The 16519-nt window shown below is 40.8% G+C and overlaps 1 protein-coding gene across 21 annotated transcripts in view; it reads left to right on the forward strand.

The window, feature by feature from the left end:
• Positions 1 to 16519, forward strand: part of Unc80 (unc-80, NALCN activator) — a 231236-nt gene that overhangs the window by 139047 nt on the left and 75670 nt on the right. For all 21 annotated transcript variants that reach the window (XM_017321274.2, XM_017321275.2, XM_011238547.3 and 18 more), the window contains 6 exons: positions 1431 to 1531; positions 5127 to 5327; positions 11201 to 11308; positions 12464 to 12602; positions 15495 to 15676; positions 16249 to 16380. In XM_017321274.2, coding sequence (XP_017176763.1) covers positions 1431 to 1531; positions 5127 to 5327; positions 11201 to 11308; positions 12464 to 12602; positions 15495 to 15676; positions 16249 to 16380 — 863 coding nt within the window. The remainder of the gene's footprint in view (positions 1 to 1430; positions 1532 to 5126; positions 5328 to 11200; positions 11309 to 12463; positions 12603 to 15494; positions 15677 to 16248; positions 16381 to 16519) is intronic.

Raw genomic sequence — 16519 nt, forward strand, 5'->3', positions numbered from 1 at the left:
AAAGTGTTCGTTAGGGAACGAAAAAAACACGTAGGCAACAGACAGCTTTAGAACTCTGGGTTCTTGTAGCTATTGTACCCATTAGGACCTTCAAAGTCAAATGTCAAGGACTTTGATGTTATAGTCTTCATTTCACAGTAAAAACTCCAGGAAGGAGTGGTTCTTTAGACCTGATTCCTAGAGGTCTTCAGTATGTTTCCTACTTTTAAGGATGTGTTCTCATCCACCATCCGGCAGGAATAGCTGTTCATTGTTCTGTATGGATGCTTTTGTAAAATGTGTTAAGTGTACAAGGATGAGCTATAAATACAATCAAAGCACTAACGCCATAGGTGACAACTGTAGGCAATGAAGAGGCTCCAGATCTTTCATGTGGTTGTCCAGTATTTGGACATCTTAATAGACAAGGAAAGGACTAAGTATGATAACTGTAGCACTCACAGGCTGCCTATACAAGTTTTTAGTACAAGTTCAAGCACATTCTCCACGCTGTTCATTCTCCACTTTCAAGGCAGCAGTAAGTGTGGATAAATGATCGATAAAGTCTGTCAAATGGGAGCTGAATATCTAATCAAGGAAAGTTTAAAATAGAAAATGCTTCTACATCCACCCACCCTCGCCTTTAAAAATAGCTAATTTATGCATTGGTTAAGATTCATCTTACTTTTTCAAGGAGATAATGGGGGGGGAGTGATTTCTGTTGTTGTAGGATGAACATTATAACCATCAGTGTTCAGAATTATCTGAACTCATCAACATAGCCTCACTAGTCCAGTCAAAGTAATCATATTAGAAATACAATGTTACTACTTAAACAATCCTTGAGGCTTTTAGATTTGACGGCAAGGCTCTGTGGGTAGTAAACTAAATGGTGAGATTTCCTTTACACCTCCCATAAAGAGGACACAAGGCTTGCTCACAATTGGCTGTTGTTGATTTCAAATAACATTAATCCCTCCAAGGCCCCCTCACAGAACTGAAAGCCAAGCCTGATATGCACAACAGTAGTACAGGTGCAGTCACAGCCCAATGGAGGCATTATTTTATCACCCTGCGACATCAGTACAGGTCAGTCTGTGTCCCTGCTTAGCCACATCTGTGACACCTGGGCAATCTGGAATGGATGTGGGCACACTGAATATGTAAGTGGCTCCCCTCAAGGCCTTCACACTTGTTTCCTCTCTGCTCTCATGTCTTAACATGGAAGCCACCTTAGCAGAGATCGCCATTGTTTCTGGACTTGTTAGTTCAGGTGGTGATTAAGGGAATGGCTCTTATTAATCTCCTTCCAACAAAGTCCTGTGCCCTGTAACCAGCTGGGCCATGGTAGAGTCTGCCCTTGGATTCAAAAGCATGGACAATGACACCATACTGGCATGTCTTCCAGGGAAACTGAGCATTGAACTCTTCCTTGGTGTTCTTTTTTAAAGAAGGAAGTCCTTGGAGTGCAAGTGAACCCAGCATTGAGCCTGAGGGACTGAGCAATGCCGGCACAGAGGAAAACTACCACAGAAACATGTCGTGGCTTCACGTAAGTGTCCTTCAAAATCTCTAAAACAAACTCTTTTCACCACTGGGGGAAGATTCCTGGAGCAAAGCCTTGAAGTGGCTATGAAAATGGAATGTGCTCTCTCCTCATACACTGAAAGAATATCTCAGCTATGTGAACCTTTTGGTACTCCTCTTGGTCCTGTTCCTTTATATACTCCTATCTTTCCATGGACACGGCAGAGGAAAAATTACAGGGGCATGGGGATGCAGAATGTCATTATGAGTGTTGTAGAAACCCATAGGGTGGGCACCCCCAAGGAGACACCTGCTATTAACTATGGGCTTTATTGATGATATGTCAGTGTTGGCTGATTGGAATAGCTGAATCTCCGTGGTGCAGGGAGTTGATAGTAGGCAAAGCTGTACGTGTATGCATACAAGATGTGCTGGGGAACTATCTATACTTTTGGCTCAAGTTGTAGCTAAAACTGCTCTAAAACAAATTTTCTTAACTTAGAAATTTTTAGAGGCTTCACGGGATCCTATTCTATGGCAAGGATTCACTCTGTCCTCTGGCAGATTGCAAAATAAATTCCAATATTTATTTCCCAGAGCAGTGAAATTGTCAATATCTATTCATTTTGTCATCTGCTTTCTGGGTGGCTTCTTTATTATCCAGTCAGCAAATACCTAGAAAGGAGTGGCTTTGTAGACACTCAGTGTCTACCTTCTCTCTGATCCTTTCTTTTTTTTTTAATTTATTTCTTTTTTTGTATTTTTTTTCATTTACATTTTAAATGCTATCCTGAAAGTCCCCTATACCCTCCCCCCCCCCGCCCTGCCTCACCCACTCTCACTTCTTTGCCCTGGAGCATTGGCCTGTGCTATAAGATCAAGAATCGACAAATGGTACCTCATAAAATTGCAAAGCTTCTGTAGGGCAAAAGATACTGTCACTAAGACAAAAAGGCCACCAACAGATTGGGAAAGGCTCTTTACCTATCCTAAATCAGATAGAGGAATAATATCCAATATATATAAAGAACTCAAGAAGGTGGACTCCAGAAATTCAAATAACCCCATTAAAAATAGGGTACAGAGCTAAACAAAGAATTCTCAACTGAGGAATACCGAAGGGCTGAGAAGCACTTAAAAAAAAAATGTCCAATATCCTTAATCATGAGGGAAATGCAAATCAAAACAACCCTGAGATTCCACCTCACACCAGTCAGAATGGCTAGGATTAAAAATTCAGGTGACAGCAGATGCTGGTGAGGATGTGGAGAAAGAGGAACACTCTCTGATCCTTTCTTTACAGAGCAAGTCACCTTTTTTTTTTCCAACAGAGGTATTCATACCATTCAAGAAGGAGCTATCTATAACAGGGTTGGGATGTCAGTTTCTTCTGTTTGTCTGATATTTAGGGGTACAGCTTTATCTCAGGTCTTTTGCTTGTCTGCTGCAACATAGTCCCTTTGGTGGCTTTGTCAATGAGCTTGGAGCATGTGCAGACCATGCATGCAGCAGCCAAAGAAGGATGTTGGTTGTGTTCCTTTATCAATTTCCATAGTATTCCTTTAAAGAAAGGTCTCACCTTTAGCCTCAAGCTGACCCATTCCAGCTAAGTCAGTCAGCTCTCAGGATTCGCCTATCTCTGCCTTCCCAGTGCTGGGGTTATATGCACATTCAATCATACTCAGTTCTTCTGAGAATTCTGAGGATTTCAAAGTCATGTTCTCATACTCTTACACACTAAGCCATCGTGTTAAACCAGAAGCTGCTCTTATTTCTTTACCATGTGAAACCTTGAATCATGACAAACAGCTTCATTAAGGAATCAGCTGAGAAGAGATAAATCATCGTCATATGCAATGTAGTCAGGGAGGGGCCATTCCAACAAGTTCGCCACATACTATTGGTGAGAAGAAAGTTGTTAGTCTAACTCACACTCAATGGGAGGAGCTTTCACAGAGCATAAATACTAGATTGTATAGATCACTAGGTATCATCTTAGAAATATAACTAGTAAAGGAATATTAGTGACAGTATTTTAAAGTTATAGATTATAGGTTGCTAAACCAGTTGTTGCTGACATCAGAACTTACATATGAGAATTATCTGAAACAAAGTTTAGTGATATGCTCGTGTGTGTGTGTGTGTGTGTGTGTGTGTGTACACTTGTAAGGCTTTCTTCATGTTTCTCCTGATCACCAGATTCAGAATAATGAAAAAAAAAACCTTTAGAGTTCTCATTTATACCTGCTTCATGCTACAGAATAAAGCAGACTATCTGAAGATGCACAGTGAACCTCAAGATATGTTTGTCATTCTACCAAGGCACCATTCATATTTGTTGAAAACATTGCAGGCTTAGATATTGTTGACTGAGTTTGACAGGTGTATATAGACAACTGTTGGTTTCATCTGAGAATAAACAAGCCCTGTTGGTCTTAAGGCAGCTCTTCCTGGTCAGTTCAGTTGGCCTCCTCTGCAGTATGCGCATTGTGATCTCATCCAGGATAGTGCAGACTCCTTCACAATTTAGTTTCTTCTGTGACAGAAGCCTTCTCTATATATTCTTCTTTAAGGGGAGTTATCTTAAAAGTTGTGTACCTGGGTTCAGTTCCTAGAGCCCAAACTCAGGTCACAACCATCCAGAACTCCAGTTCCAGGAAATTCAATACTCTTTTCAGGTCTCCACAGACACTGGCCATGCATGTGGTACACATGTAGACATACAGACAAAACACTCATATACCTAAAATAAAATAAAATTTAAAACATTTTTAAGTTGTTAACTTGGGTCTGGGGGCATGGCTCAGTGATAGAGCATTTGCCTAAACATGCACAGTTTCCAGAGTTCTAACCCTAGCACTGCCAAATAGGCACAAACCAGAAACCTGGGGTGAAGAGAGGTAGCTCAGTGATGAAAATGTATATGTTTTGCATGTACAAGGCCCTAAATTTGGGCACCAGAATTGCAACTTCAATTTGCAAATTTCAGTTGCAAATTCAGGGCCCGTCATTTCTATCTTAAAATAACTATATCCTTTAAATCAGCCAAGAGCACTTCTAGAATCCTAATAGGAAATCTAGTTAAAACTATTTTTTTTAAAGAGGGAGCTAGAATTGCTTCAAAGTCACAGTAGCAACTGTGTGGATGGAGCCACCATTTGTCGATTTGTGGTGGGGCTCAAGTTCCATTACAATATGACTTACAGAGTGAAGGTGCAGAAGTGTTTCCAAGCACTATTGGAAAGTAATATTGGGAGTAATTTTGGGGTACACCCTGGTATTCAGGGTCATTTAGAGAACTCTGGAGTTGAATTCAGCACTGAATACTCTGTCTGGCTATCTATCCCAGTGTAAGTGCTGGGATAAGGTTCTTGAAACTACTTGGAAGTCATATACCTCACACGCAATGTTTAAGTGTCTTTGACAGATCCTTTTATCAATTATGTATGGAGGGAGAACAAAGGACAAGTGAGTGGAGACTACCTATTGTCCTATGGGAATTACTGAGTGATTATTGTTTGCTCACTAAGAGTTCAAGCTCTGACTTTCTGCTTTCCCTCTTCCATGCTTCTGTTCCATCACTGCCTGGTTAAATCTGTGGGCTCTTTTTTCTTTTCCAGGTCATGATCTTACTCTGCAATCAACAAAGTTTCATTTGTACACATGTGGACTACTGCCATCCACACTGCTACCTGCACCACAGCCGCTCCTGTGCCCGGCTGGTCAGGGCCATTAAATTGCTGTATGGGGACAGTGTGGACTCCCTGCGTGAGAGCAACCACATCAGCAACGTGGCTCTGAGGGGCAAGAAACAGAAAGAGGTGAGTGAGCAGTCACCGGGTAATATACCAAGGGCAGGAGAAAAGATGAATTTATAGTGATGTTCTTATCTGCCCTGGAAATAAAATGTCAGGCAAAACCAAATGTAGCGAACAATGGATCTGTGAGGCTCTAAGAAAAGACAGAATATATGTGCAAGACAGGCAGATGTTCCGTCTGTGCTTGTGCGTAAACATGAAACATTTCTCCAGGCTTTGCCTTATAAATACAAATTCAGAGAGATAGTAAGAGAGATGATGAGCAACCTTGGGAAGAATACCATCTCCGTGGGACCTGTGAACATAACACCTCACATGACAAGTAAGACTTTGTGTGTGGTTAGGGAGTTTACAGTGAAGCCATGCCCTGAATTGTCCACATTGGCTCAGTGTAGTTATATGTCCCATCATATAGGAAGAAAGGACTTCTGGGAGTCAGGGGCAGAGCAGATGCCAACAGCAGACAGCTGGGAGGGGCCATGAGCCCAAACAAGCTAGAAAACTCCAGACTCAGAGAAAGTCTCCAAACACACTGGATCCTTCCAGTTCCTTTGAAATGTCTGACCTTCAGAAATGTGAAGCTAACAAACCTGGGGTGTCTTAAGCCCTGGGTAGTTTGTTGGAGCAGCAAAAGAGAGCAAATAGAAGTATGCATTATGAAGCAATATAAGCAATAAATGACTCACCCATCTACAGATGAGCCAAACCACAATAAGAAAAGTCTTTCTAGACCCTATTGCCGCAGGCCCTCTGGGTCCCTTGTCTGCATGGAACGAGTCTCTGGAGCAGGTGGGCAAGGAGTTGGCGGGGATTGACAGACACAAGGGAGTGTGGATCTGAATGTAATTTGTCAAATCAAACATCAAACTTTTTATACAGAAGAAAATAGGGAAGTTGGGTGACACACTGGCAAGGTGCAAAGAGGTTACTGGATTCTTACACAAAACAAAGGGATACAAATATGGAAGAACTGGCAGGAACCAACTGGGGTAAAACTCAATGTTAATAACTGGGATCAAAAGCAGTTCCACCTAAGGTCCACTTAATCTTAGAAGCCAGGGGCAAGGGCTTCGTGCCCTTGCCATAGTTCCTACTCTAGTCTATTGTATAGTCCACCATCCCCCTGGACCATTGTAAATACTTATTTGTGTATGGGTGTAATTCAGCTACCTATAGTTCTAAGTAATCACTCTGGTTCCTCTTTAGGTCACAAACTTCCTTCTTCCTAGATAATGGTAAATTCCTGTGTAGGGCAGTGACTTAGCTATCCATGCCCAAGGTCAGATCAAGGACTGCCTAGAATCTAACTTAGCTATATATCAAAGTATCAATCCTTAGGAGCACTTGAAATAAAGCAATATTAAGGGAAAGCACACAGATCCGTTTACCAACTAAAGCAAGGACACTGGAGCATTAGTTATACAGGATGCCATGGTTCCAGGAGACTAAGTTTCCATGAACTTTTCTCCTCAGGACAGCGCCCAGGTTTTCGGGGCCTGTTGCGCTTGTCACTACTGGAGTGGATGTAGCACCCTATCACATTTCTAAGCATTAAGCTGCTCTTTCAGTTGAGCTAGCAGAAGAAGGTGACCATGACTGCCTTCCTCCTGTCAAGGAAAATTCCAGTTAGCCACCTGCCCATGAACAGTGTAGCCAAAATGACCATTCCACGGAATGCCATGGCTTCCTCTATGATGCTTTCCTCAAATGATTTCACAAAGAGGTTTTTATATATCACCTGCTCACCTCAGCAAGCATTCTTTATACACCAGCTATTGGCAAACTTTATCAGAACAGATAAGCTATTAACTGAAAATAAGCAGGAGGAAAAGATCTTTCTACTACAGAGTTTACAGTCCAGGTTTGGGCTTAGATTGGGCAATAATATATGCTACAAGCAGTTTGAGAATATGAACAATAAGACCAAACATGTAGTTCAATTATGTAGCAATGTTTAATATTTCACTGTTCACCATGGTGCTTTTATATCAAAGCCTTTTTACTTTAATTTACAATTCCAGGTTATACCAAAGAATTCTATAATTCTTTTTCTATACCTACTGAAAGCTAAGGAAGTCTTGGGTATTTTGTTCAGCTAAGTTTGGGACTATACTTAGTGCTTGTTATTTCTTAGCTGTTTGCTTCATATCAACTGTAGTGATCGGGAGTACACAAAACAAGCTTTTCCTGTCAGTCAAACAGAAGTCTAGGGTCAGGGATGCATTTCCCACCAGAAAGAAAGGACCCAGTATGGGTAGATACGATGAAGCCAATGCAAATGGCAAGAGGATGACTGATTTCCTACAGAATTTTTTTTCCAAAGCCACTCCCAATGCTATTCTGAGTCAAAGAGCAGATTATATCCCAACCACTAGGCCAGATGGAAACACAACTACTTAACAACAAACATGAATAATTTGCATGTCAACTATGTATGAAGCACAAGGGGTCTAGTTGCCCTTTGGAAAGAATCACACTTCCATTGGTGTGCTGTTCTTTCCTAAAGCATAAAGAAACCCATGCCAGGAGAGCCCTGCAGAGCAATTAGTACTTTCCCAATTTTACTGTACATGTTATCTCCATGTTGAATGATGTTTCATGGCACGTGCCTCCTCTTTTGCTTATATTTACTATCCATTATTCTGTTTGCTTTTTTTGATGTCTCCCTAAAGGGGAGGCAAGGGCAGCCATCACCATGAATGTGCTCTCAGCATAACTGCAGATGTTAGCTCAGCCCGTAGCATATGGTTACATAATACATACTCTTGGATTATTCAAAGAATAAGTAGCAACATTACTTTAAATAGTTAAATATTATTTCTCTGCAATCAATAATCATTTAATACAAAGAACAGAATTCCACTCAGACAAATTCACTGAAGCCAGGGACAGAGTTAGAAACAGCCAACCCCCAAGGAATACATCACCAAAGCTGCCATCTGGCAGCTCCTCATCTCTACCCCTCTCTGCATCATCTCTGTTAACTACTCTGTCCTGTAGCCATCTCCTCTTGCTTTGTACATGTTATGCTTTAGGCTGAAAATTCCAAGGTGGTAACACTCTTTCTAGCACCTAACTTTTCTCACTATAATAGAGTAACTTATTGGTGTCCGACCCTCTGTTTAAGCCAAATCCCATAAGTGAGGATTCCTTGGCCAGTCCAGGCTGGTTTTGCATAGCAAATGTAATCTAGAGCAATCAAGTATGGATGATTTTGAAAGATACATTAATATACATATCATGCACACACACACATACACACACACACACAGGCACAGCACTAGTTGGCCTTCCCCGGTATCCCTGAGCGATCTTAAGCCCTTATGGCTGTGTCTTTTGACTCAGGTGCCGTGGTAGAAGCACATCAGGAGTGGATAAAGTCCTTGCTACATAAACTTTCCTGAAAACAACAAAAACCTATTCACTCTGTATAGAGAAGTAGCCAGCACACCAAAGAAAGGATTCCATTCAAGCCCAGCTTGGTGAACCGTTGAGTTATATACTCTTAGCCAGCTATATCACTAGGAAGTCTCCTGGGCAACAGAATTCTCTCTCCTATAATCTCAAGATATTTCATAAGAGTCTGTAGAGAACCTCATGAGGGTCTACTCTCTCTCCTGGTGGAAATGTCAACAGGTCATCTCCTGCATGTGATCACAGTTGCTCTGCTGCACAACAGTATGCTCGTGTCCATCCCAAAGCAAACAGCTGAACTGTAGTTCTCTATAGAGATGGGCTCTGTTCTTTGTCTTTGTTTATTCAGCTCAGATTTCTCTACAGATTCTTGCTTGATGTCTAACTCTAACCATTTATGTAGTCCAGTGAGATCCAAAACTGCAGAAACCACTTCTAGATGCCATGGAAAACAATGCAGCATTCTATTTAATGCATAGATTTTTTTTTTTGTCTTGAGGTTCATTTTAAAAACAAAAACCCAAAAAACATTTCATCATAGTTTTGTCTGAGTCAAAAATCACACCATATAGGTACTTCAGGATTCTCCCAAAATACACCAAGCCTCTCTTACACATGTTTCCATCTCTGGTATCTACTGCCTGACTCTAATAAAGTCGTCCAAATTCTGTGACCAGCATGTGGCCCTGATGAGAAAGCCACACTCTAGGTGTCCTGGAAGCCACCATGCTTCTTCAGTCCACATGCAAGCTTGTACTCTTCCCAGGGGAGACAGCAGACAGAAGAAAACACTACTCTGTGGTTTCTAGCACATTGGCTTTAATATCAGCACTCAGTGTTTCTATCGTTGAACTGGACACTGCTGTGTCCTATAATTTAATGGAGAAGAAGTATTTACAATTTATCATAAAGGATACAATGGCTAGTCAGAGGACAAAGGGATACACTTATAAAAGTCTAAAATCATGACCCACCTGCCCCCCAGAAAATACTTAGCATAAAAATCACAGTGAAATGATTATTTACAATCATGTGCTAAGATGCATCAAGGGAGGAAGACTAAACAGAACCCAGTAATTACTCTTATTAAATTGGGAATATGGGTATTTTCTGCTTTCTTTATAGTTTCTGTCTTTTACAGATTCTCTGATAGGCTTGTGTATTATTTTCTGAGTTAAAAACGCACAGCACAAAGGAATTTTTAAATACCACAAGTCTTTTCTGAAGACACACCTCTACATCTTTGTGGGAAGCTATTGCTATAAATGATTTTTAAAGGTTTTCATGATTGGGATATATATAATTTATTTATACAGCATAATTCCCAAGTGTTTTATGTTGCCAAGCATGTACTTCCACAGTTTTTATTCTTTTTCTTTAAAAAAACGAGCTAGAGCTCTGACCTCTTTTTTAAATATAAGTTCATTTTAAAAGATGGTCCCATACCAGCCCCAGAACAGATTCATTCATTGTCTTGGATTTTTTTTTTTTTTTTTGTCAGAGTTTCAAGAGAGTTTCTTGAGTCATGGGGATGCTTGTAGATTTGCTTTTTCTTTCAGAATATCTTCATCTTACACTGTGAAGCTCTGCCAAAAATTCTTAAGACGTTTAGTTTTTCCTTTGGCATAGAGGAAGAAAGCATTTCGTTGGCATGACCCTGGTGAAACAAATGAGCTTTGTTCTGTGTGAGCCTGCACAGGCTGGAATGCAGAAAAACAGGAAGCAATCAGAAATAGGAATGAATAAATAAGGAAGGACCAACTCTTCTCCAAACTGTGCCAACCCTTCCAGGCTTTGTTACCTTGGGAGTAAGATGAAGGCATTGTCTTATCTTTGTTTGGGTAAACAAAACAGCCTGTTCTGAAGCCAGGTTGAAGGCATAGTTGACAGGAAAGCTATTGTTTTATATACTTTTTTTTCCAAGAAGCCACTTTACCTGTATAATTTATGTTGATATGATGGGTACTCTCAATTTACCCCTCCCCCACAGCCCTGTTTGCCCCTTTCCATCTTAACACTTGAAATACTTCCTTTGAGGTCTTCCCTGACCTCATGCCTCAGCGTGTACCTTGGAATAGAGTGTGTTGGATCTGCATTAACATTTATTTAAATTTGTTTTGTTTTAACCACTTGACACAACATAACCAAACCTTAAATGAAAAATCAGAAATCTTTATTGCTCCCATGTTCGAGAACTAAGCTTTGCAACTTGGTCAGATCAGTCCACCTCTGTGTCCTTGTTTCTTTAAAGGTAAAGGAGAGACTTCTTAGTTATCATATCTAATCCCTCTTTTCTCAACAAAACCAATAATTTTCAGAAACTTTGAGCCTGTCTTAAAAAAAAAACAAAACTTAAAATTATACTTTCAATGAGAGAATAGTACCGTAGAGAGATGGGGGAGGGACATAAAGCCCTGTGGCTTTGTAACAGTACTTTCAATACACATGTCACCTTCTCTTAGTGCTCAGATAAGTCATGCCTGAGGACACCTTCCCTGAAGAAGAGAGTTTCGGATGTCAACCTGGAAGGAAAAAAGGACTCGGGAATGCTGAAGTACATCAGGTTTCAGGTACTGGCTCCCCGATCAGAACCACGCATGGGGCACTGACAGGAAAGAGCCCCTGTACACCCTGCTCATGAGTGCTGGTGAGACAAAAATGGAAGCTGGCACTGAGTCGCCGTGAATGCCCACCCCCTTAACTGGTGTGCAAGGGGAGAAAAATCCTTCTTGCTGGGCAGTCATTTGCCACAGAATGAGGCCTACAAGTTTGGGCGGACTGTATCTCACCCACTCTGCTGTCTCCAGTGACGCTAATTTCCCACTGGCATGTAATGGCTACCCTAAATTAGACTATCTAGATTCATAAGCTGAGTCTGCTTCTCTGAGACTTGGACAAGAACTTTCATTTGCCTTCTTTGTTATCTCATCTATGAAAAGAAGATTATAGAAATATACCTATCTCAAAAGATTATTGTATGGATTAAATAAAATTGTACACTGGCCTACTTATCCAGATATTGGCACACTCTTCTACTGTTCCTGCAAACTAAGCTTGAAGTCATCCTATTTCCTTCTGGGGAGGAGGGGCTTTTCATGTTTTTCTAGAATGTTTATAGTGATGACTTATTCGTCACCCTCATATATAACTCAAATTATCAGAAATAATGAATTAAGTAGAACTTTGTGAGTTGATCTGGGGCCATAGCCATGATGTGTTATTATTATTATTTCAATTATTATTTAATGTATTAATATTATTTCAAAGGAAAATGTCATCCAAGTTCATGCTGCCTTCAGAGATTACATTTATAAATAGAATCCTTTGCAAGTTACAGACCCCATGTGGTTTTCAGTGGAAATCTGCTAACATAGAGAAAAAAAAAGAAGAAAAAAAACTTTAAAAAATTTACCAGAACTTTAAGGACCAGTCCATGATTGTGGACTGTTTTCTTTTCTGCAGAAAAAATTATACTCCATGGTTAATTTTTTGAGGAATTTTAAAATTGTTTTTGTGATGAAAATGTTACAAGATCAATATTTCTTTCTGACTTGTGTCAACTAATAAAGTATAAGGTCTACCTGCCATGATGCCTAAATCCACTCCCATTATAAGAAATATTTTAAGGTCACCCAGGGGAATCAAAAAAGTGAGGTGGTTCTTGAGTTTCAAGAGGTAACTGTTGTCTCAGAAGATGTTGAAAGATGATTTGCATCTCTCCCCAGGTGATGAGCTTGTCACCTGCTCCCTTGTCTCTGCTCATCAAGGCTGCTCCGATTCTGACAGAGGAGATGTATGGAGACATCCAGCCAGCTGCCTGGGAACTGCTACTCAGTATGGATGAGCACATGGCTGGGGCAGCAGGTAAAGAAACTCTCCCTGGGACCTGGCGCCTGTGGCCAGTAGTGACTACAGTGTTGAAACAGAGAAAAAGGCACCTTCAATTGTATGTCAGGATGATGGAAGTTTCTAGACCTGTAAATAGACGTGTGTATCTGAGGAATGTTTTCACAGCTTTCTTCAAACTGTACTGTGTGTTTATACAAGATCATCAGATCTCTTTCAGGGTATTATTGCTCTAGGACTATAACAGAATACTTTGGGCTTGGTGTACTTCAGCTGGTAGGATGCTTGACTAATATGCACAAATCCCTGGGTTGGGTCCTCAGTACCACATGCTTGTCCCACCTCCACTCTGAATGGGAAATCAAGAGGAATAGAAATTCAAAGTCATCCCTGGCTACATAGTGAGTTCAAGGTTTGCCAGGGCTATGTGAGACCCTGACTCGAAAAACAAGCAAATAAATAAAATGTATACACACATAGCTATCCTAGAGGTAATAGTCTAGGCAAGATGACATGAATGTGAAAATACATCTGGTGTGCTTAGAAAGCTTGAGGCTATGAGTTTTACAGTTTACAAAGGAGCAATACTTGCTTATAGCATTAGACAGCTGAGTGGAACTCAGGGTTGATTCTAGACTATGTTACCGCAGGTATGGACTTACCAAAATAACTGGAGACAACTGCTCGTTAAGCCAACAAGTTATATAAAACTGTTGACCAGTTTAATATGCTATCAGTTGTCTTGGGAACTCCTGACTTTGGTGGTAATGTATACCTATAGTTCCAATATCCAGGAGGTGGAGGCAGGAGGATCCTAGGTTTGAGGCTACTTTGGGGTACACAATTGTGCTCTATTCTAGCCTGAGATATGTGATACCCTGACAAAAAGAAACCTCAAGGCTTAAGGATGAGTCACTGGCTAAGCACTTGCTTAGTGTGTACAAGGTTCTAGATTCATCTCTAGCCTGTAAATAAAGAAATTAAAGTAGTTATGGAGTCTAGGTGAACAGTAACTGGTGACATTTATAGTACTCATAAGACACAGGTATGCTGATGCATGTACCAGCTGAAACTGTGGCTGCCCAGGAAGAGACAGGTCTATAAGAAGGAAGGAGTATAGAAAAGGCCTAGAAGCACTAGCCATCTCTACCTTCAAAGGTCTTAGAGAAATATATTGAACAGAACCCCTTACCCCTCCCCTAAAAATATTGGTGAGAAAAACAGAACTTTCAAGTCACGGAGCCATAAAAGCAAAGGAGAATAATTCTCAGATATTTTTATGAGGATGCTAAGACAAAAGAATTGCTGTTTAAAAAAAAACAATAATATACATACTCACATAACATACACACACACACACACACACACCACATGCACACTGTTGAGTTTGCTGACAGCTTATGACTATTAACAAGAAAACCATTTTGGTGGGGAGAATAAAGTAGAACTCTTCAACAATGTAAAATATAAATGTGATGTTTAAATTTTGAATCAGGGTGAAATACATTTAAGAATGAAGAATAAATTTTATATAGCCAGTAGGCTAAAAAGGTTTGTCGAAAGCTAATGGTCACAGTAACTAGCATTTATTGTAGAGTTATGTCACATTTTCATTGGCTATTTTATTTATTATATCACATTTTATTAATAAAATTTAATTGGCTTTTGGTTTGGTGGCAGTTTTATTAATTGCTGTTGTTTTTGAGACAGGATCTCACTGTAAAGGTCAGACTGACCTTCAACCTCCACATCATTTTAAAATTATGGGTATGTGCCCTTATGCCTAGCACAAGTAGCTCATATTATAAATGAGCAAACTCAAGAGAGAGTTGAAGGAACTTGTGGACATTTGTCCCACTCAGAGTCAGAGAACCATAAAATCAAACCCAAACCTTAAGAATGCTCACAGTAAATAGCCTTGCTTTATATCATATTGCTAGAGGAAAATAAATGCACTTCTGGCATGCAGTGCACTTCCCACTTCACAAAGCTCTTTTCAGGCTAGAAAGATGCTCAAGCAGCCCCGGAAGGGCTCAGACTCACAACCAGACACAGAACGCTTTCCTGTGCATCATTTTATCTTACTAGAAAAGCAATGTGGAGTCGGGGATTATCTTGTACACCTTATCATCCTCCCCAGACATTTTCCAGGGATGAAATGGAAGCTACATGGTTAAGAGGCTTGTCCAAGATCACACAGCAATGAAGTGCTAGAGCCAGGACCTCAAGTCTGTTGGCACAACAGAGCATGGTCTGTGTCTCTAGGGAAGAGGGAGAGAGTGTAGGTTATGTCTTCCTGCCTGCCAGTGAGCTTTGCGGGTATTTCATTTCTCATTATTCACAAGCCCTATAACTTAACCCCCACCCAGATTTATCTCAATATTTAGATTTTTCCAAAATTTAAGATTTTAAGTCTTTTGACTCATGAAACTGCTTTTGCTTCTCGATCTCTAGGAAGAGTAGACGTAATAAAGAGAATCTACATCGTGGACGTTGCTTTTCATATATCTGATGGAGCTGAGGTTGATTTAATGACTGTCTTTCTGTTCCATTCTCTGATCACTAGTGAAGAGTCTAGCCATTTCTTAAACAGCACATTTCACTGGTTAACTTTTTTGGTTGCTTTCTCTGGCTCTGTCATGAGCCAAAGGAAGTTTTTCTTAGAACACTTATTCTGAAATGTCATGTTGTTCCTGTTTTGGCACTAGCTAATAGATGTCACGGACAACATCATTCGCTCGTTGGTGTCTATTGTCTGAACAATCATTAGCTTCGGGCACTACTGGTGGCCAACCTCCTTCACCTCCAGAGTGGTTGAAAGGAGATAGAAGATCCGTATTCCCACAATCCCTGAAACAACACAACACCTTAAGATGTGCAGCTGAGGAATTAATTCTTGACTGTTTTTAGCCGCCATGTTCCTGTTGTGTGCTGTGAAGGTCCCCGATGCTGTGTCAGACATGCTGATGTCCGAGTTCCATCATGCAGAGACTGTACAGAGGCTGAATGCTGTCCTCAAGTTTCACACTCTCTGGAGGTTTCGCTATCAGGTCTGGCCTAGGATGGAGGAGGGAGCACAGCAGATTTTTAAGGTGAGAGATGCTATCTACATGGGAATTTCACCAGCACAATCAACCCAAGGCTTGTTTACATCCATAAAACACAACCCCACAGTGCATAGCCAATGAATTCTTTTTCCCTCTGATTATATCAGTAAACTTAACTCATATATAAGTAAATTGTATTTAGCTAAACAAATTGAAATATACTAGAATATACAACAAGAAAACCAAGCCAGTAGCAGCCTTAAATATCTTCTAGCCATCCTCAGGGGTCACCAGCTACGTTTGGGTTGTAAACATCCAGGAATCTGGTTGACCACACACCTACAAATGTCTAGGGTAAAGTAGAGTGATCAGCATTACTCAGGATCCTTTTGTTAAAACAAACCATTTTACTGATGAGCTAACTGAGGCCCAAAGAGGATTATCCTATGTCCTGTAACAGGGAAGTCTTAGAACCCTGCCTTTTCCTCTGATATTTCCTCCTCTAGGGAACCACTCAGGCCCCGACACCTACTAAAGCAGACTGTCTAATTCTACCTCGGGCTCACTCCAGCTCCTACTCCATCCTACTCACCTCACTCTTCTGTGTCTACTAACAGATCCCGCCTCCCAGCATAAACTTTACCCTGCCATCACCAGTACTTGGAATGCCATCTGTCCCAATGTTCGACCCTCCGTGGGTCCCTCAGTGCAGCGGGAGTGTCCAGGACCCCATTAACGAAGACCAGTCTGTGAGTAACAGGCCCTTTGTTTCCCATACCTTCACCTTGGATGGGATGCGTGAGACCATTTGGCCATTCTTGTCATGAGAATGCAATAACACAGAAAGTCACGGTGACCCACAGTCACTAGCTTCTATCAAGCTACATT

Source organism: Mus musculus, chromosome 1 (assembly GCF_000001635.26).
Source record: "Mus musculus strain C57BL/6J chromosome 1, GRCm38.p6 C57BL/6J".
In the NCBI taxonomy this organism is placed as follows: Eukaryota; Metazoa; Chordata; class Mammalia; order Rodentia; family Muridae; genus Mus; species Mus musculus.